Source organism: Corvus kubaryi, unplaced genomic scaffold (genome assembly GCF_017639235.1).
Source record: "Corvus kubaryi isolate FWS band 111438036 unplaced genomic scaffold, C.kubaryi_AGA036_p1.0 split1-131, whole genome shotgun sequence".
Taxonomy (NCBI): Eukaryota; Metazoa; Chordata; class Aves; order Passeriformes; family Corvidae; genus Corvus; species Corvus kubaryi.
This window is the reverse complement of record NW_024582073.1, coordinates 2,808,423-2,829,090: the sequence shown is the minus strand read 5'-3', so window position 1 is coordinate 2,829,090 and position 20,668 is coordinate 2,808,423. Positions and strand designations below refer to the sequence as shown.

Sequence of the window (20,668 nt, the reverse complement as noted above, 5' to 3'; positions counted from 1 at the left end):
CCTTTCCTTTCCTTTCCTTTCCTTTCCTTTCCTTTCCTTTCCTTTCCCTTACCCTTACCCTTACCCTTACCTTTACCCTTACCTTTACCCTTACCTCTTCTTCCTCCACCAGCCCCCCCAAAAAAATGGAGGGATGAAATAGGTCACTCCATAAACTGATAAGCTTGGATGGCTGACAGGCAGCTAAGCAGTTTTATATTCTTTACTGAGAGTAAACAGAGTTCAGAACAGAAATCAGCAACTGCTACACTACTGCCAACCATATGCATGAGCAGATTTTTTTCCAATGGCATGCATCAAGATCTGTGCAACGCCAAAACCCTAGGGCCTCAGTATCTTGAAAAGCACATCTGTGAGAAGTAATAGTCCTATTAACAACAGCAATTGATTAATGGCAACTTGCCTCTCTGGGAGGCAGCTTCTCTCAACAGCTCTTAAGTTTTGTTTTGCACGCTTCATCTTCAACAGCAGAAAGAAAAAATATAACTCAGTACACCACCCTTCAGACCTGACTTGGATGTGATGTGGCTCATTGGCTTGGGAGAGATCAATGGAGCTTGAATGAAAAAGGGCTCTCTGAAGGCTGAGGGCTGAAAGGCAAAAGAGGATATCTTTACATTTTATTGTAAGAGTAAATCCATTTTTCAACATTAAAGTTTGCAACTTCTGACTTGTGACTGTTAAATGACCATATAAAAGTGGTTAAAGATTTTCCTTAAGAAACTGTGTTTGCCCAGAAGTTTGTAATACATTCTCTTGAAGAAGCCCTTGCTACCACCTCTGACACTTCATCTGTATCATCACCTACACAAAACACTCATCTCCTAAAGAGCAGGATTATACTAACTCAAATCACTTTGCAAGCCTATTGTGTCTACAAATTTCAGATACAGGAATTAGAAGTCTATACAGGAATTAGAAGTCTGAATATCTTGCAGAAAGTTCTGACATATTATTATCTTGATCCCAATCACAATGAAATTAATCTTTTTTTTTCCATATCCTTAGAACTTTAATGAAAATCATAATAATATTTTAGCATCATTTGTTTTAAGGAAACACATAAGCATTCCCAGAGCTAAGATGGTTCATCATAGCTTAGTAAAATGACCAAACTGTATCATTTCATGTCAGTTAAATGTTAACTCGTACTTAACAAATGCAATTCCTCTTTCCATGAAGCTGCAGCATATAAGCTTCATGTGATATTTCTCTCATTGGGCCAGGCTGCTACTGTAAGTGAATATTCCATAGATGGGCTTCATAAAAACCAAAATGCCACTGCTGAATAAGTGTGAAGTTTTGGAGCTTGTAATGCTGCACTGCTGCAAAAAATATTTGCAGGGTTGTGGAAATTTTTCCAATTAAATTTGGAAAATTACAATACCTGAAAATCAGAGCAGTAACTTTTTTTATATATGTCTGGATATGGCTAACCCTAATTCCTTTAAGTCTTCTGTCAGGATTTGATTGGCTGTAACAAAGGTCAGATTTAAATTTAAGGCGACTACTTTAAAAGAAAAAAAATGCTGGCTTGAGTTTCACCTATAAACCTTTAGATGTTTATAATTAAACTTTCCTGTTCTGTAAGAGCTGATTCTCTTCACTCATGAATCAATAACTAAATATTCTTACTACAAGAAAAAAAAGATAAAAATCATGCATGCAAGACAGGAATAACTAATTTTCAAAGCATTACTAAAATGCTTTTAAACAGTTCATGGTTTTTAATTTTTTTCTCCTAGGAAAGTGCTAGGCTACTGTTTCCCCTTCATGCAGCTATCTTCAGTCTTTAAAAATTTTTAAGTGTTTCTGGATTGAGAATCATAAGGTCTGATCTGAGTTAGTGATCTGTTGACGTGTATTGTTCCTGTTAGCTACTTCTCATTTCATTCTCTCCAGCCAAGCTTCACAACACTCCTTGTCTCCAGAGCCACATACTGGGCACCTGCTTACTCCTGCACCTTCTTTTCATTTGCTATTGTTTTAGGTACCTTCACTTCATTGCCCGCTCATCCCATCCCTGCTATCTGAGCCAATGCTGCTTTCTTCTTTGCTCTGATAACCACTCCAGGCAATTCCCACAGCTCTTCTCTGGTTAATCTATCACGTCTTAGGAGGGCTTGTGTGATATTAAGAAAGGCAGTCTTCCACCTCACAGGAGGCTTTTAAACACATCGCTCAGGAAAATTTAACTTCACAAAAAATGCACAGGTCATATTTTTTCTTTATTAAGCCTTTAGAAGACTTTAACCCAAAATGTACTTCCCTTGTTGTCCCAAGGTCATATGCATTGCTTTTGCATTTCAGCACCCAAAAATGTTCTATTTTCTAAGATAAGGATGCCCATTCCCCTCATTACTCTGTTAACAGAGCTAACCCTCAAGAACAATGACACAGCAAAGGTAAACCAAGCAGATTTCATGTAATCCTTCGCATTAATCTCAACTTCTCTAGCACTGCACTTCTTTCCAGGCTTAGACTACTTCCTCTGTAATTTCTTGAGGAAAGAATAAAGAGGTGTCTTCCTTTCACTTTAGGCCTTCCTTACCAGGTTCATGTTCATACACACCGTGATACTGCAGCTATGCCTGCACATGTAATCTGTGAGGTTCATTCCATAGTCCAGCATAGACTCCAGACAGCCTCAGAGTACCATACACATGGGAAAACACGTTGCAGTTACAGGTTCACTGGGTCACTTGTGGTATACAAGTACATCCTAGTTACTGCACCAATTGTGTGAAGTCTTCTTTATCCAGTGAGCTAGATAAAAGCAGCCAGGCTATGAAAGTTCTGGTCTATATGAAACTCTGAACAGAAAAGAAAGAAACCAAAACTGTCCATGTTGCTGTTTCCTGCTTAAGGTATGGACTTCGGGTGATTGAAAATTGAGATTATTGATTAAAAATAAATGTAAGAAATTTGACAGTTAGAGTTGTGTCAAATGAGTTTTGTAGTCTTTTCAAGGAATGAAGAGCTCTCAGTGGTCTTCACATTCTCAGTAGTTTTAATGCTGTTTTCATGCAGTGACAATGTGAAAGGTCCATGGTTTATTAGGCTCAGGAGGATACCAAGAGTTTTTCAAACAAGGTTCCAGTGAAATCACCTTCTGGATTTAGCAAGAGTGGTCTGAAATTTTCTAACGAAATGTTCTTTTTTAGCACACTAATTAACATATGCCTCTCTTGTTCGAGTGCAAAATTTCCACTGAATTTTTATCTCCTAAATAAAGACAAGGGAAAAAAGTGTTTTTAAAAGAACACAGTTCTGATCAATACATATATCCTGTCCCTTTAGAGTAGACGTCTGTGTTAGAAACCTCTGTAATCCAATGTCATGCTTGCATACCATTTTACGGTTATTATCGCCCAACAATAGTCAGAATCTGATGGATGTGGGCAACAAATAGTCTGAATTCTCTTGAATTTATTAAGTTTGTAGATAATTTGAATACATTCTACTATTCCTAGGGATAGATGTAACTTCTGAAAGGCATGTTGCAAATAGAACTGAAGTAAACACAATGGCCTATTTAATGTTTTAACTGCTCAGTGCGAAGATGTCAGCTGTGTCATCAGAGTAGCATCTGATATTATCATAATACCACCCAAAAATTCTCTGTCCAAAATAAGCAGATACTTCTCAATACTTTCTTGGTGCCTCAGCTTTCTGTTTCATTGTGGTGCTTTATTAAAAAATGCATAAAAATTTCTAGTGATTTAGCAAGATCTCCAAAAATTGAATAGTTCTGCCTTCTGAGTCTTCAGCACAGATGTGTGTAAGTAACTAATGCAGCATAAAGAGTACTTGGAATTCTAGGGGAAAAAAAGAAAATTATGTGCTCATTAATTTAACATTACCTATCCTGTGCACTGCAGTGTGCACTTTCAAGAAATACACAGTCACTGATTGGAGGACTGTATCATGAATCGGAATATCAATTTAAAGCTGCATAGTTAATGCTCTGGGAATTTAATTAGAATTAATTGTACCAGCATATTACATTATATTATTTTCTGTAGGGATGGCTTTGTGTGTGCATAATGAAATCTGAAAAGTGTATGTGCATAAACGTGTAAGAAAGAATCTAATACTTTGGGCTGGTTTTTGATGGGTTTTTTCGTTGGTGTTTTGTCTTGTCTTGCTTTGTTTTACAGTCTTGATTCAGGATTGCACTCTGTGCTCCAGGCAGCCGGCAGCTCGGAGCAGCAGTGAAGCTGCCAGCCCAGGCGGGCAGAACCCCCCAGGCCGGGCTGGGCGCCAGCGCTGCCCGCGGGCTCCGCGCAGAGCTGAGCACGACCCCGCATCACACCCCGCGCAGAACTACACTTCCCAGGCGGCGCCGCGCCGCGGGGCGCTGCGATTGGCCGGGCGCGGGTCGGCCCGGCGTGGCGGTGCGGCAGGTGCCGCCGGCGGGGGCGGAACATGGCGCTGGGTGCCGGGGCGGCGTGGCGGCTGCCGCACCTGCCGGCCGGGGGCTGCCTCCCCCTGCTGCTGCTGCTGCTGCTCCTCCTCTGCGGACAGCTCGGGGGAGGACAGAAAAAGAAGGAGGTAGAGACGTTCGCTTCTTTCGCCATCGCGCCCGGCCGGCGGTGCCCCGTCGCGCTGCCTCCGTCTCCGGAGTCCCCGTGTCCCCGTCCGCCCGGCGCCCCCCGCCCGGCCTCCCCCGCGCTCCGCCGGCCCCTCTCCGTCCCCGGCCCCGAGCGGGGCGCCGGCGGGGCGGAGGCGCCGGGCAGCCGCTGCCCATGCCCTGCTCGGGAGATGATGGCCGGCGGCGGCGTCTCCAGGGCAGCGGGAGCGCAGGGGCGCAGCGCCGGGATCGCGGTCCCCAGCGGGCTGTCGCTGCCCAGGCCGGGGCCGTGCGGTGTCGTGGCCTTGAAATCACGGGTTCTGAGCCAGGAGGGGCAAGGGCCGCCGTCCTGCGCCGGGCAGGGCTGGGCTGCCGTCCGCGGTGGGCCAAGGGGTCTGGCAGACAGCCGGGGCGAGGAGCCTGCGGGAGATCGAAGTTAAACCCCGTGTTTGTGGTGCCAACTAAACGAAATGGCCAGAGTTAGTAACTAGCATCAAAGCGATGACAGCTGGTGTGTGTACGCGTGCAGGTGTACGTGATGGTACTTAAGGTGTCCTCTGGGTAAGAGAGATGTGGAGGAAGGAGCAGTTTTAATTCAGATTCATATCAGCAGCTTATCTTCATCAGCTTTTGTATTTAAATAGGGAAATGTGCAAAAATGTGTAGTGTAGATACTTGCCTTTTTCAGGTTTCAGTGCTACTGGAGATGGCTACACTTCTCTTCCTAGGCTGCCCTAGGCTGCCAGGTTTTTGCATACTGAGTGCTAGGCCACCCAGTAGGGTCTCTTTACAGTTTTACTGTAACTTCCCTTATGAGAGGAGTTAGCTTTTAATTGAACTGTAGAGTTTTGCCATTTTTGGTTGTGTTTTGTTTTTTGTTTTTTTACATCTGTTAGTGTTGTGGGGAGGACTTGTGCTTTGTGGTGGTGGAAGAGAAGGAAAGAACAATTTTTATAGCTGATGGTTTCTTTGAACTAGCAGCTCAGACAAAGAGAAGGATGGTCAAAATTTTTGAGTTTTGCTTGTTTTGTTTTTCGTTAAAGACTATGTAGGTTACTAAGGCTTATAGGCCAAAGATGTATAATGATAGGAATGTCTTTGCACTGGTGTCCAGTGACAAGAATGGAAGGAATGGCTTAAACCTATTTCAGGGGAAGTTCAGCTGTGATATTAGGAAAGAGTTCTTAACTGACAGAGTGGTTGGGCACGCAACAAGGTACCCAGGGAAGTGCCCCAAGCCTGTGGGTGTTCAGGAGACATATGGACAATGTTTTTGTGCATATGGTTTAACTTTTAGGTTGCCCTGTGTGGAGTTGGATGGAATATCCTTTCCAAATCACAATGTCCCTTCCAACTCAGTATTCTATGATTTTACAAGGCCAAAGTTAGTATGTAAAATTCTTACTAAGGTGTCTAAATTGTGGTCTGACTGTGTTTTACCAAGCTAAGTAATCTGATCATTGAGATAAATCACTTGGGCATCATTGTGAAAAATTCACTCTAGGCATTGTCTTTTCCACTCTTTCTGGAATGAGTAAGCAGTAAATGTGTTGCCCTTCTGCTGCTATAATTAACTTCTTTTCAAAACTTTAGCTTATTAGGTTTTCTTAATAAAATGTGTTTAATGTTTGACACTTTCGATTCTCTCTTGCTGTGATGTGCTGGCATTGCAACTTTTGTTGACACTTTCATGTGGAGTGCCAGCTGTGCTACCAAGATAGCTGAAATAATCTTTCTTTTAAGTGAAATCCTTTCCTAACAAGTAAATAATGACGAATTAAAATGGACATGTACAGCTACTTTTTAGAAAGTTTCCCAATCCTACCGTGGAGGTGGTAAATATAAACATAAAAGGATGGAAATGCTTGTTTGTTTGTCCACCTGCTTGGTGTTACGGTTCAAGCTGGTATTTATCCTCTGTAAAGCTTGTTATGCAGTGTTTTCATTTTTAACTGTTTTAAACTAACCCATCCCAGTCTTCTGGATCTTTCTTCTGCTATTTTTCATTCCTGTTTAATATTTTTGTTTTAACATAATGGACTGCTCATACAGACAAACCCTTGGCTTTATGTAGACACAGTGTTATCTATGACTTCATCTTTACAGAAACTAATGCAATATTGCAAGTGCTTGCTTCACTTGAAATGCAGGTTATAAGTAAAGTGTAACTTAGGTTTTTTTTGGATTTTATACATTTTATGTTTCTGTGTTGTATATGTAAAGTCTGGCTCCTCTTCTTGCCCTGTAACCCTCATGCTAAAAGCTGTAGTGGTTTACCCAATATATATGATGAGGAAAACATCTGTATGTTAAGAATTAAACTTGTACTTACAGTAAGTAGTTTGGAAATAACATTTTAAAACTTTTCTGAGGGAAATTATGTGAATTGAAAGAGTGCAGGATCTTGTGCTGTGAGAGGTTCGTGTTCACAGCACTGTCCAGGAACACAGTGGTAACAGGTAAAGGTGATGGAGGTTAAATGTGTTAAGTGAACCAGAGATTTTCTATACAAAGAGTGGTAAGATTGACATAGCGTTTTTTGGAAGTTGGAAAAATGGTTGGACACACAGTGAATTGTTTCAAAGTGAACGCTGCTAGAGAAAAGCTAATGCAGTAGGGTAAAAATGTGTATCTCATGAGATAAAACCAACTCACATCTCAGTTTCCTCTTTTCTCTGTGCTTTATGTGTGTCTTTGTTGATGTGGTTGTCCAGAAAGAGAGGTAAAGGACTAGAGATAAGAAACTGCTTTCCCAATCAATTTTTTTAAAAAAACCTTGATTACTTGAAAAATGCTTCAGAATTAGAACTTGAGCTGTTGGAATTAAAGCTTAAGGAAGGAATGTATTCTTGGTGAAGACAATGATTTTTTTAAATTAATTTATCTTTTTAAGTGTTGACTACATAGAAAAGTATGCATAAAGTCTGAACAATTGGAGGTGTCTGGATTAGTTGTATGAGCCTGGGAGAGGTGGAAATGACTTTGCAGAAAGGAGAGGACCGAGTTAAGATATTAGATGTTTCTGAAGGACTTGCTGCCAACAGAGAAGATGAATGGGGAAACTGGAACAGTCTGTTATAAATTTCTGTGTTGATTCTGAAATACGACATTAAAGCTGTATGTAGAAAATATGCAAGTTCTTAAATTGCTAAAATACATTGTCCTGTACAATAAAATATTCTTAATGATAACTAAAGAAACTGTCTTCCCTGGCAAATTACTGAGAAGTGCTAAGGTTGGTTTTAAATTTGATAAAACCTGCAAGAATTTAAAGAGCTGTTTGAAAAATAGATTTGAATTAGTAGATTATTAGTCATCTGGTTTAATGGAAGCTATTTTTAGAATGACTTCATGAATTTATAAAACATTCCTATTGCTTTGCTTTAATCTTGCTGGATCCTTTTCTGTATTGTGGACATTCATGACAGCCTTCACAACTGAGGAGATAAAGAGAAAACACTGGACTGCCTAATTTGAAAATGAGATGAAGAAGCTCACACTTAGAAGCTAACTAGATTTGAAAAGCCTGCTTTTATGATTTTAATTTTGGTGCTGAACAGTACCTTTATGTAAAGTGAAGTAAAAAAAAGTTCTTGATTGTGAAGTAGCAACAAGACACTGGAGAAGGACTGTTCTCTTAGAAATTATATACATAATAAGAGAAAATAATAACTGACTGTTTCCACAGCATTTGAGATAATAAATTTGTATTAACATACATGCATTTTCTGTTCCCAATCCTTTCAATGCTTTTTATATATCTTATACAAATTTGAGGTAGGTTAAACTATTAAAAAAATTAAAGGAATCAGAGTAATTCGCTTTGAAATATACTGCTTGGCTTTTTATTATACAATTTTTTGTGACTGAAACACATGGAAAGGGAACATTGGGTTTGCAATATTAAAAGCATTTCTCATCGAGGATGATGTTTGTTTTTGAGCTTTCAGGTGGGTGATTCAGAAGCTTTGTTAAATAACTGATATGCAATTGGAGTAACTTTTTCTGGGGGTAAGTTTGTTATTACTGCTAAATCTGACACAGAGAAGGTATCTGCTTAGATCAACATACAAGCTTTCTTCAGGTGCAAGTATTTTGTTGAGCTTGAGTCTACTAAAAAAGATGCTGAAGACATACAAAAATATTGTAGTAATTTTACTCTTCTGTAATGCAAGACTCTGTGATGCCCTAGCCCTGATATTATTAAAGGATTTCAAGACTCATATATCTGTAGTAGTTCTTTACCTTTTTCTCCCTGTCTCATTTCCCCAGCTAAGTGTAGAAGTTATGGCAGTTGTGAGAAATTGTGGGAGATAGAGTTGGAAGGACAATCTGATTGATAGTTTATCCCAAAGCTCAGCCCTGCTTTTATTATTCCTGGCAGATGTGTAGCTGATGTGCCCGTAGAAGTCTTTAGTGCCTGGGGACTCTACAACTTCTGGCTTTTTTTTTTCCCCCCAAAGATCTAACCTAAATTACTGTGTGTTCAAGGCCTACGTTTTTGAGCCTGTTATTTCTTGTCCTCATCATGACCATGAAGAACAGATTATTGTTCGATTGGCTGGTTGGGATTTTTTTTTTTAATAAATAGAAGCAACTGTGTATTTTTTTTAAGGCTTAAAGTTTTAAATATGGTAATTTTTTTGAGAGAATCTTCAGTCCTGAACATACTTTTCTGCTTTGTGTGAAATTAACTGGGATAGATTGGCACTATCTCCTTGTTTCTGCACCACGTGTTTTTGTTTTCCTTTAGGTTTTCATAGTGAGCCTATCTTGCTTATTCACAGCTATTGATTGTTACCATGTTGCAGCTAGAATGGCATCTTCCACTTTAAAATGTCTTTCCTATCTAATTTCTGGTAGTGGTTCACCGTAAAGGTAGCAATTCTCACCCGTTCAGAGCTAGAGCCAACAAAACCTGCTGTCCTTGGTCTTCGCTCCAAAATTGAAAGAGTACTACTTAGTTTCTTACTCTATCTCTTGGTCTTTGCTCCAAAATTGAAAGAGGACTACTTAGTTTCTTACTCTATCTCTTGGTGCTGTTTTCAGTGATCAGTAGCATTCTTCTGATGAATGTTCTGCATGCATATTTAATTGAAGGAAATATTAGGAAACACTGTAGAGTGAGTAGAGAAAAAGAAAAGAGGAAAAAAGATGTGTGATAAATGGGGAGTATTCAGCATATATTCAATTTCACATATAGTTTAATAAATAAATTCTTCCTTTTTCAGGATCTCTGATACTGTTTAAAAAGCGTAGTGATAATTAAAACTCAAGTTTCTTCTCTTGGTCTACTGAATTTCTGTTTAACATTAAACTTGAGCATAAAACCTTCTTGATCTTGTAATTGTGAAAATTTTGATTTTGGTCTCTAGACTGTGGAGCACAACATGTTTTTGCTTTCAAGACAGGATGCATGAAAGTGTTTGGCAGTTATACCAAATACAGACTCCTCTTTAAAAACTTTATTAAAAATTGAGATGTGGCAAAGGTTGAATCTGTGGAGGGAAATTCGGGCCTGAGAGTAGATTTGCCTTCAAGCCATTTTAAAGATGTATTTGAAGTGGAGATGTTATATTCATTTGTGTAATTGGACATTTTAACTATTGTTTCAGTAGAGAGAGAAGAGGTTTTTTTCAAACGATGCTTAAAGCTTTAAAATAAATGTTCTCAGTTTGAAGTGAAAAAACAGTGCTAGGTCATGCCTGAAACTGTAAAATTCATTAAATGCAGTTCTAAATGTTTTGCTCTACTCTGCCCTACAAAGAATGGGGACAGAGTACAGGATAAAAAAAATGTTTGCGAGAATTCTTTATTTTCTGCAGTTTTTTTACAACCCCATAAAGCATCTATATCCCTCTCTCTTTTATTTCTAATTAACCAAAGTTTTGCAGAAACTTGGCAAAACTGACTAGTAGTTTTGATTTTAACCAATCTGTATAGAAAACTTCAGTGACAGCATACAATAAGTGAAATAAAGGATGCTTATAGTGGCCTGATAGCATTTTGTGATTGGATTACTGAAACTTTTCTGTCCCAGATGTCTCTGTTTGTCATCCTTGCTGTCATAAGACAGATCAGTGACATAATTGATCTTTTCCCCTGTTCTGTTCTATAACCGTTTATACAGCACATCCTGTGCAACCACATGGAAAATACAGATTGTATCTGCTTGAGTTCTACATGCTCTGGAAAAATCAGTCAGTAAAATTAGAGTGGGAAAGCACTGGGTTTTTTGGATATTAGTTTGGGTCTTCAGATTTGTTATCTTCATTTTTAAAAGTGTTTTCAAGGTGACATTTTTTTGGCTAAGATAATGGTCAGAACTAAAAAGGAACTTTACCTGGTATTTGGTTTAGGCCTCATTCTCTTGCTGTAATAAATCTGAAAGCTGTTATAATTTTAAAAAAATTGGTTTTTTATCTAATGCTATGAGGTTTCATAAAAATATGTAATAATATCTTCTTCATTGTTTGTGTATATCAAATGTAATAGCTATTCTTTGTTTTTTTGTTGCTACAACTTTCAATAATGAGGGATTGCCATGAAACAAATGGAAAGATACTTTATAGTGAACCTGAAAGCTACATTTTGGACAGGGAAACTTGTATTTTTCTGTGTGATTATCACAAGTCCTTCATATTCTAAGATAGTTAAACAAATTGATACATTCATTGGGTGGATTGCTTCTGACAGAATTCAAAAAAAGGCCTGGCAATAATTTAGTTACAGAAAATAGTCCCATTATATGGAAAAGAAGTGTACCCTTGCCATTGCAGGCTTCTTCGTGAAAACACTCTTCTTCCTGAGTGCTAAAGTAGTGGCAGGACTTGGAGCATTTCTCTGGACAGACTGTGTTTCCATCTAATAGGATTTGCTATTAGGATTTTACTTTCCTCTGATGATTGTATCTGATAATACTATTCTGGAATTCCCCAAGTTCATAATCTCTTCTTAAGCAGTTGCAGTCCTTAGCCTAATTATGCCGTTCCATTAATTTTTCTCATTCTTTGCTGTTGAATGTAAAGCAACTAATTTTTGAATTTCAGATGAACTGGTCATTAAGCTTAGCAGAGTTTGGCTGTGTTGCATAGAACATTTTGTATATCATGTTCATAACATAAGTGATAATTACAGTTATGAAGTCCCTCTGTGGAATGACATTTTGAGCTCACAGAGCTGCTCAAGGTTATAGGCTGTAGCATCTGCTGCTTGAAGGATAGAAACCATTTTCTACTCTGCTTTTAGTTTGGCTTTTTCATAGTTTCAAATCACTATTGCTGTCTTCTCCACTATTACAAAATTAGCATGTTCAGTTGCTTTCCTTATCAAATTGTCTTAAAAGGGCCAGTTATGAAAGAGTCTACTGAATTTTGGATATTGACATTTCTGTTTAGCTTTTAGAGGTTTTGCTGTGTATGTGTTCCTGTCCTGAGCCGTGTGAATATCTCTTCAATGGAGATTTTTAAGCTTGTCAGGCAAAAGTGTCAGTAATATTGTAAAATTCCCATTTATAGTTTAAGGTTCATTTCTGGCATTTATTTTATAATTTATACTAAGCATTTTTGCCAATTTGATGGTTTTATGAAGTCTTTTGATACTTAGCCTGTTTTTCATGAAAAATAATTGATAGTTGTTCAGGTAATTAATTAGCTAATTCCCTTTATACTTTCCTATTTTCAGGTCATACATATACACATTCAGGCTTTTTCACACATTTTCTTTCTTAGATCATGTCAGTGGCAGGGCTGCATTCTGAATCTAAAGTTAGGCCTTTAACTCAAAACTTTGCTGTCATGCAAAAGTCTGTTTAGAATAATGAATTGTTATATTGCAGTGGTTTTTCTGCACTATGCTGAGGAATATGATTATTTTAACAATAAAGTATGAGTATTTTTGGTTGGTGCTGCTTAAACTTTCCTTTGTAATTGTAGCTGCTTTGTTTGCTTCAGTGGTTCAAATTATTACTTAAAATATTTTGTTCTTTTTACGTCTCTTACTTATCAAGTCCCTATGACACTCTTCTATTTTCAGTAGTAAACTATAGTGAAATATAAATTAATTTAATCCATAATTACTAGATTCAGTGGAATACTGATACACTAAAAATATTAAACTTAAAATTACTTTTATTTTTAATCCTAATAAAGTATTTTATTGTAAATCTTTGTCTTTCTATAAAAGACATAACTAGAGATTCAGATTCTGAAAGGGAGATGAATGTAGAGGATGAGAATGCTGAGCAGACAGAACGTTTAGAGAGAGAGAGTTCCTTTCTCTACTCTTGTTTTTCAAGTTTATCTAACAGTATAAAGAAGGGATTTGAGTATGAGTAGAAATCTGTTTTGACTGACACAGGTAATGCTCTTCTAGATACTCTAGTAGTTGCAGGGCTAGGGCTACATACAGTGAAGGAATAAATTAGCTGTATCTACATATGTTTAGGTGTCTTTCCAAAGAGAGGAATTCAAGCTACAGTTATGTGAGGGAGTTGTAGAGCAGTTTAATTAACAGGAGTAGAGCACCTCATCATAGGTCACAGTACTGGCGCTCTGCGTTGTCAGTGATCTTGAACTAGGGAATACAAAATGCAGAAGCATGGTTCTGAAATCTTACCATTCTCCAGAATTTGGATGCTTCAGTCAAAACAGTAAAGGCTGTGCTATTCAGAATATGTGCTGTAAAGTATTATGTGACTTCAGCTACAGGAGGAGAAGGTAGTGGTGATTGTATACTGATTCTTCAATAAGGATGACGTACATTGTCCTTAAAAATAATAACAATTTAAAAAGCAAAATAAGAATATAATAGCTTGATTAGAGTAGTATTTTCTTTTTTTTTTTCATCACATGGTGATGTATTTAAGGTGATGTGGTTAAGGTGGTATATACTGTGGTTTCTGTTCAGATCATGTAAGGTGGTACAAGCATGCCTATTGATTATGGTTTACAGGATAGGTTTCAGGGATTTCTGAGATGTGGGACCTGAATACTTCCATGTGGGTGAAGATGATACTGAATACACTTGCCCCTACTTGAGTCAAACACTAAAATTTAGAAGAGTGCACAAACGCAGGCAGCAATAAGTGGTTTTCGTTTTCAAGTGAATCCTCTGTGATGCCTTTTACCAGGATGTTTTCAGATATCAGGTATTTTCAGATGATGCCTAGGGGAACTAATGCACTTGCTACCTTTTTTATCTGACTCTTAAGTGGAGCTGTAACTTGATCTCACAGCCAAATATGGCATGTTTAAGTATAGGGCACTTTCAGACGTCTAGAGATCATTGAGAATTCTTTCTCCTCCATTACTGCCATGTCTGTGCAACTTAAAAGTTGGATGTGAGGCAGAATTACTATTTTGCAGATGCGTGTGGTTGATGAACTTGATTAGCTTCTATCCTCAGATCTAGCCAGTGAAAAACAAGTTAGCCTCAAGCGCAAACCTCCTGTCTGTTGTAACATTCACATTCTTGTGGCTTAAATGGAAATCCCATCATGTGTTTCCCGAACATTGTTTCCCCATTTTTCTTCTGTTTTGGAGAATAAAGGGAACTTGCTGAAATCTGCTTCCTTGATAAAGCAGGATGGTTTTTTATCATTGGGCTGGAGAATAGAAAAAAATATTTATGGGAAAATAAAAACTATGAAGCCAAGTTCAATGATAAAATGTACTCAGAAGTAAGTGTCCTTAAATCTTTCTGAAATCTGTTAGAGGGCAGAAACTAGTACTGTGAAGTTATCTGAATTCCATATTAGTTTTGCATCACACTTCTAAATATCTTAGTCATGGTTTGTACTCTTGATAGCTGATGGCTCAGCTCTAAAACATTTCAGTGGAAATTTTTTCCATTTTTCTGTTATGCCTGATTTCTACTAAAGCTTCCTATGGAAATGGAAAGTGAATGGCAGGAATTTCATAGGAATTTCAAGAAGAATGTCAGTCCTAGGAAGTTCAATCTAAAATTGAAGATGTTGGACTGTTCCGCCTCTTACTTGACCACAGCTGGTGGATTCAGTTAGGGACAATGTGACAGCACATAGAGTAGGTGAGCCAGGAATTGTTATGAAAAGGACAGGAATGGTGCATTAATGCTGAAGTTACTGTGTAAATATTTTCCTTCTGTTGTGAGGTACTTTTTCTTCTGAGCTAGGTGTGGATGGAAGCTCTCGTCTAAGTTTTTTTTCAGATCTCTGTTTATTGATAGCAGTGCACTAACTTCATTAGTGAGCACTTTGTTTAGAAGCAAAGATAAAGTTACTAATATCTGCTGGACAGACTCTAGATATTATAATTGGTTTTTATTTTCTTCATGCTTTTTTTGGTTTGGGGTAATACCAAAATTGGCCGGAGAATAAATAACTTTTCTAGCACAATTTGAAGAATTAGAAAGCGCGCATTCTTTATTACAGCGCTGCACACGTCTGGAGGATTTGTCCTCTAATTGAATGTGTCTCATGAAATTTTACAACGGGGTATTTATTCCATCATGACCATACATAGCCATTATTACATCCTTCCAAGTTAATTTATAAACATCACTTTTCCTAGAACTAATTTACATGCCTCTGCCCCTTACTGGAAGTCTTTTTATGGTCTTAGAGGGTCATCAGAAGATGGTTGTTCACTGAGAGCCCCTAAAATTGTAAGTGACCTTGCCTTGAACTTCCCTTAGGGCATGCACTATATTTGCTTGTTACATAACTGCCAGAAAACCACTTAGGTTCCTCATTACCTGACTATCCACTGGTTCCGGCTACATTTACAGTCCTCTGTCTACTTCTACGTTCTTTTATCTACTTTGCTAGTTAGTCTTTAAGCTCTATTTTGCAACTCTGAGGGATCTGAAAATTTCTCTTCTCCCTGTTGTCTGTTGGGGCATTGCTAATGATTTTCCACTTCAAATGCATTGTAAGCGTTTTCATTTTTTTGTTTTCTCTAAGCTGAATAAATCAGTGTGGAGCTGTGGGTGTGTGTGCCTGTATATGCACACACATATATGTACACACATTGGTTTGCCTTGGCCTAGATGAAATAACATTTGCCTTGGTGTTGACATCTGTGGGCTTTTGTCCTGTAACTCTAGATGCTGTAAATGATCAAAGTGCTTTAACCAGACTTCATGGAGAATGTAGCTTTCAGAGTAAAACTTTAAACTAAAATGCCCTCATGTAACTGCATATTGGTTTGTGAGGCTGCTAACATAATGCAATTTCTTTAAAAGTAATAGTGACCTGAAATTCTGCTTTAGTACATGAAGAAGGCAGTCCTCATCTGATTTGACATCTTGTATTTTAGTCCATTCAGTGCACAGAAACTAAGCTTTCTTAAGTCATTGTGTGCTATGAACTAGTAACATTCACAATAGGAGTTAAATTTTCAATTAAATGTAACATCTCAGCCTTTTCTACCGTAGAATTATGGTTAAAACATGTCTGGGAATCCGATACAGTGGGAGCAGTTGATATTAATTTGATTTCTGGGAGATTTTATGCTGCTTCCCATAAAGTACCCTGAACACTTGTATGTCTGCTCCTCTGGATGTTTGGATCCTCTTCAGATGATCTTCATTATTGTTTTAATTCAAAAAACTCCTACTATGAAGTATATCAGTTGTTTTCCCCCTCTAGAGCATTGTTTGCACTCTGAACTGTCCTCTTATACCGACAAAGAGATTTGGAGAATGTTGCAGAATTCACTGGGCCACAGAGGAGTGACAGGAGGGAAGATAATTTTCTAGCTGAATGATAATCATTTGAAAGAGGAAAGTCCTGGGTTCCCACAGCTATTTATACATTTAATCCAATAACTGTTCAGTGTAAAACATTGTAATACAATCTGTTCAAGTAGGTTTACTTGTCTGCCATCTGGACATGAGTACTGCCTGCCAAACCAGTTGGGAGGGCAGTAAAAGAAATCAAGGTTACTTTAAAGTAGTGAGGGCTTCTTAGGATAACCTCAGTACACTTGCTTTCTCCATTTAAGCAGCTATCACCTCAGTTGTAACTTTCTGTGACAGCAGAGATGGCTGAAGGAACTAAGTATAGAGTGCACTATGCCCAGTGCTCAAAGAGCCAGCCCTGGAATATTTAAAGATAGTAGAGGCCTTGGTGGGAACATAAAGGTGCTCAAATCTGCATTTTGCTTTTGGTATTCCAGGCTGTTTGGATATTACAAGAATGTAGAGCAAGGGGAGATTACACAAAATCTAATGTTTTGTAAGTACCTGGTGGCAGACAGGAGAAGCTTGTTCACCTTTAGAATTGCCCAGTCTGGTTTCAATTTCTGTTTGCTCTAGATCCAAATTCCTTGTTAACTACTCTGTGTGGATTGATCTAAGTGCCTTGTTACTTCTAAAGATATCAAGCAAAAGAGAGTATAGCATAAGATTATAATGATTTCATCTATAGGTGGTCAAATACCACATTATTTGACTTCGTTTTAATGAAATGATAAATGAGAGGAGAGGCACTAAAGTTGATTAATTTTGGTGCAAAATATTTTATACTGTAGAAAACATATTAGCAAGTGGGCTACACCAGAAAGCAGTGAAGCCTAAAGTCACCCCCCTCTAGAATTCTGTTATGTAACTATTGGAGCTTTAGCCAGCTGTAGGGCCATCAATAGCAGTACTGATGAAGATGGTCCCAGCTGTGTAAGAACTGAGTATTTCCCTCCTTATCCCCTTCATAAGGTTAGGATGGGTATGATGGCACCTTAGGTGTGTTCATTTTACAAGAGCCTCAAATGAGTAATGTTAGATAGGTTGTAAGTTCAAGTATATATTGCACATTCAGGTGACATGTTGAATCATAGAAAATAGAACTTTAATTGCATTTTTTTGTCCCACCATATTAAAGTGATATAATTATGGTTGTGTTAGTGTATTAATCTATCAGCATGTATCTTAAGTGATTCAAAAATCTAGCTGAAGCTGTTCGGTTATAGCAACATCAGTTTTTTTGAGCAATGAATGCATTGTGCTGTCATGCAGAACTCATGCTTGCTTGGCTGTGAGGGAGAAAATTATGAGTTCATTAGCTGATACAGCAGCTTTGTTTTCAAAACTAATTTGATGTCTTTACTTCTCCCAAGTGAAAATTGAACTTTTCCTGAATCTAATGAACGGTTTTGATAGTAAAAATGTTCTGGAGGAAACACGTTTTCACTCAAGTCTTTATGGTGAATCTTGTGTCTACAAAGAATTAAAAAAGTGTGCTTTAAAAATGGGCTTAGAGAGATACTTTTAGTTGGTTTCCATCATTGGAACTATAGTCACTTTTTCTGAGAAGGAAAAAGGCATAGAATTAGAAATTTGATTTCATGTTAATTTTAGAAGCTAATTTCAGAAGGTAGAAATTTAGACTTCATGATATTATGAGAATGTTTTTATGAGGATGAAATATAATTTTGGTAAACACATCATATTTTTATTTTTTTAATGTAGACATTTCATTCCACCTCCAGTTTCCTCAGTGTGAGTTTCAGTTATTCGCTATTAGGTGCCTGAATTTTTAATATTCAACATAGAAAATAATGCTGAGTATTGGTGTTTAAACTGCAGTTTCTTAACATATTTAAACTATTGGGTTTTGCATTAAAGCTTCCTGACTGCTTGTACAGTCATGATTTAATATTCCACAATGAATTTTTGCTTTAGTTGTATTAATCTCATTGTTTCTAATTTAGATAAAAATTATGTGCTGGTATCTATGAATAGTTTTTCCTTAAACTACTCAGAAATAGATCTAAAAGTGCAAAGTAATTATTTTATATTAAAAGGATTAAGTGCTTTATCTGTCACTGGAGATTGTCTACCTCCTGTTGAACCACAGAATCCATTCATTAACTTAGCACCATGCTATGTACTTTCTCTTCTGATGAATTACTTACTGGGAAGGTAGTATTCTGATTAAAGGAACTCCTGCTCAGGAAACTGTAATACTTCTGTTTCTTAATGTATGGGTAAATGGCAAGTGTGCCAGAACCTCATGTGGATGGCTGAGAGAAGTAAAAGGTTTTGTTGTTTGAAAATGCTGAGATACTAGCCACGAGGAAGAATGCTAAGCTTAGTGGTTCTATCATATTTATGTGTGTGTTTTTGCCTCCTGAGAAACAGAATTTGCTAGGAAACTCTGACATTAAAGTGACCAATGAATGGATGGCACAATAAAATAAAACTATGGAGAGTAAATGTCAGAGGTGGTAAAGAATTTATGAATAATCATTAGTAATCAAATGACAGTGAAATAGTGTGAGGGTAGATGAAGTCTCTCACAATGACCATGAGTCGTGATGAAAAGTTTGAAGAAAGTATTAGAAGATGTAGTACTCTGAAACATACATTAAAATAGGGGTAACGACTGTAATATACAAGTTGCCTAATTTTTATAAGTGAAGCTTACATTCAATTAATCGTGATGCCTTTAAAACTTTTCCTACTGCATAGTTTCCTAACTTTTTAAATTGCTTGTAAAATCTCTTTACTGAAATGTTTTATCATAAGAGAAAGAAGGAAAAAGATGGTTTTGCATATCTTGAAAAGAAAGAAGGAAAAATCAAGTCTGAACTTGCATCCAAACTTTAGTGATTAAATAGTTGTGTCATATGAACATTTCTTTGTTACAATTTATCATTTCTGACAAGAAGAAAAAATGTGAATTTTCCTTAATATGAAGTAGGATTTCTGTTAATTTCCATGCTCTGCTTTGGACCCTTCACTTTCTGGTCTGATAGTAGGTTGTCCATTAAATTGACTGGATCATGTTGCTACTGTTAACCATGTAAAGTGCTGTAGATATTTTTGATTGTCTTTGATAAGTACTGTTAATGTCCTGAAATTGTACCTCTCTTTAGAGAGGCAGATTGTCTGATATTTGGAGAAAAAAAATTTCAAATAATTTCTTCATCCTGGAAGAGCTGACCTTGAAACTGAAGTGGGCTTTCACTAATTTTATGTGAAGCTATGAAACAAGGTAGTACTTTCTGAAATCCTTGTAGAAAAAGGAATTTGCTGTCTTACTTTCTCAGCTTGAGAGGGAGACATGGCAAGGATTGCCCCCTGCTAAAGTCATCTGCAGACTTCAGGTATTTGAATTCACTTGTTAGATATGTAACTGGTTTCCCGTGTAACGTCTTTGGTTGCTTGTCCATTTTACAAACTGTAAAGGTTGGTACTTCTTTTTTTTTCCTCGCTTTTTCCATTTAATAGCAAAGAAAGAGGTATACATTGCTTTTTGGGGTTTTTTCCTTTTTTTTTTTTGTTATTTTTGAAGTATGGCAACACAAATTCTTTTTCATTCTTTTTGGAATAAGTAGCGGTCTTTGGTATGTGCTCTGTGCCTTTCTTAGAAGCAAATAATGTGTCAAAGTTAGTAAATTTAATTTTGGAAAAAAAATGCTGTAAGTACTCATGATAGGTTTTGTCGATCTGCAAAAGCACTGTTAGACCTAAAAGAATTTATGAAATTTAGTTCTGTGTGTTATGGTATTTTCTGAAAGCAGAAGAAAACTAAATGTATAATAGAAGTCCATCAGATATTTATGGTTGCACATGGTCAAGAAAACCCAGTTTCCCTGGTGTCTTTTGAAACTTTGACAATGCCAGCATCATATATTTTCACATTGGAAAAAGTATTGATGCAAGGGTGCATATTTTTCTAATTTTACACAACTCTCGCCATAATGCTCATAAAGAAAAAGCATAATAGTAGGTCTGTCTCTTACAACCTTGTATCCTTCCTCTGATAGGGATTCTGCAGATTTTTGACATTTCTAGTCATCTTCTAATACAGTTTGTCACTGCCTTTTCCACATGTTTTTTCTTTGGTTTTTCAAGGTATAACTTGTTTCCCAAACCCTCTGGGTTTTTATAAAATGCAGATTCACCAGCTGCATGCTCAAGTTGGTACAAGAAAAGTTACTTTTTTTTCTTACTGTGACTACGTTAATACTCTGTTTAACCTAAGTCTCCTTTATTTCCTTCCTATATCCCAGATGGTGGGGTTTCATTGTTTGTGTCTGGATTGATTCTTGTAATTTAGTTCCTATTTTTTTTAGTTTTTGTTATTATCTTAGCTTTTTCTGTTTTCTCTAG

The 20,668-nt window shown here is 37.3% G+C and overlaps 1 protein-coding gene across 2 annotated transcripts in view; it reads left to right on the top strand.

Annotated features, from left to right (window-relative positions):
* TUSC3 (tumor suppressor candidate 3) overlaps positions 1-20,668 on the top strand; it is a 198,372-nt gene that overhangs the window by 80,254 nt on the left and 97,450 nt on the right. Inside the window, exon 1 of one of the 2 annotated variants that reach the window (XM_042053379.1) lies at positions 4,396-4,554. The exons of the other annotated variant lie outside the window; for it this stretch is intronic. Coding sequence (XP_041909313.1) covers positions 4,429-4,554 — 126 coding nt within the window. The 5' untranslated portion in view covers positions 4,396-4,428. Of the gene's footprint in view, positions 1-4,395; positions 4,555-20,668 lie in introns of those variants that run through there. 2 annotated transcript variants of the gene reach the window in all.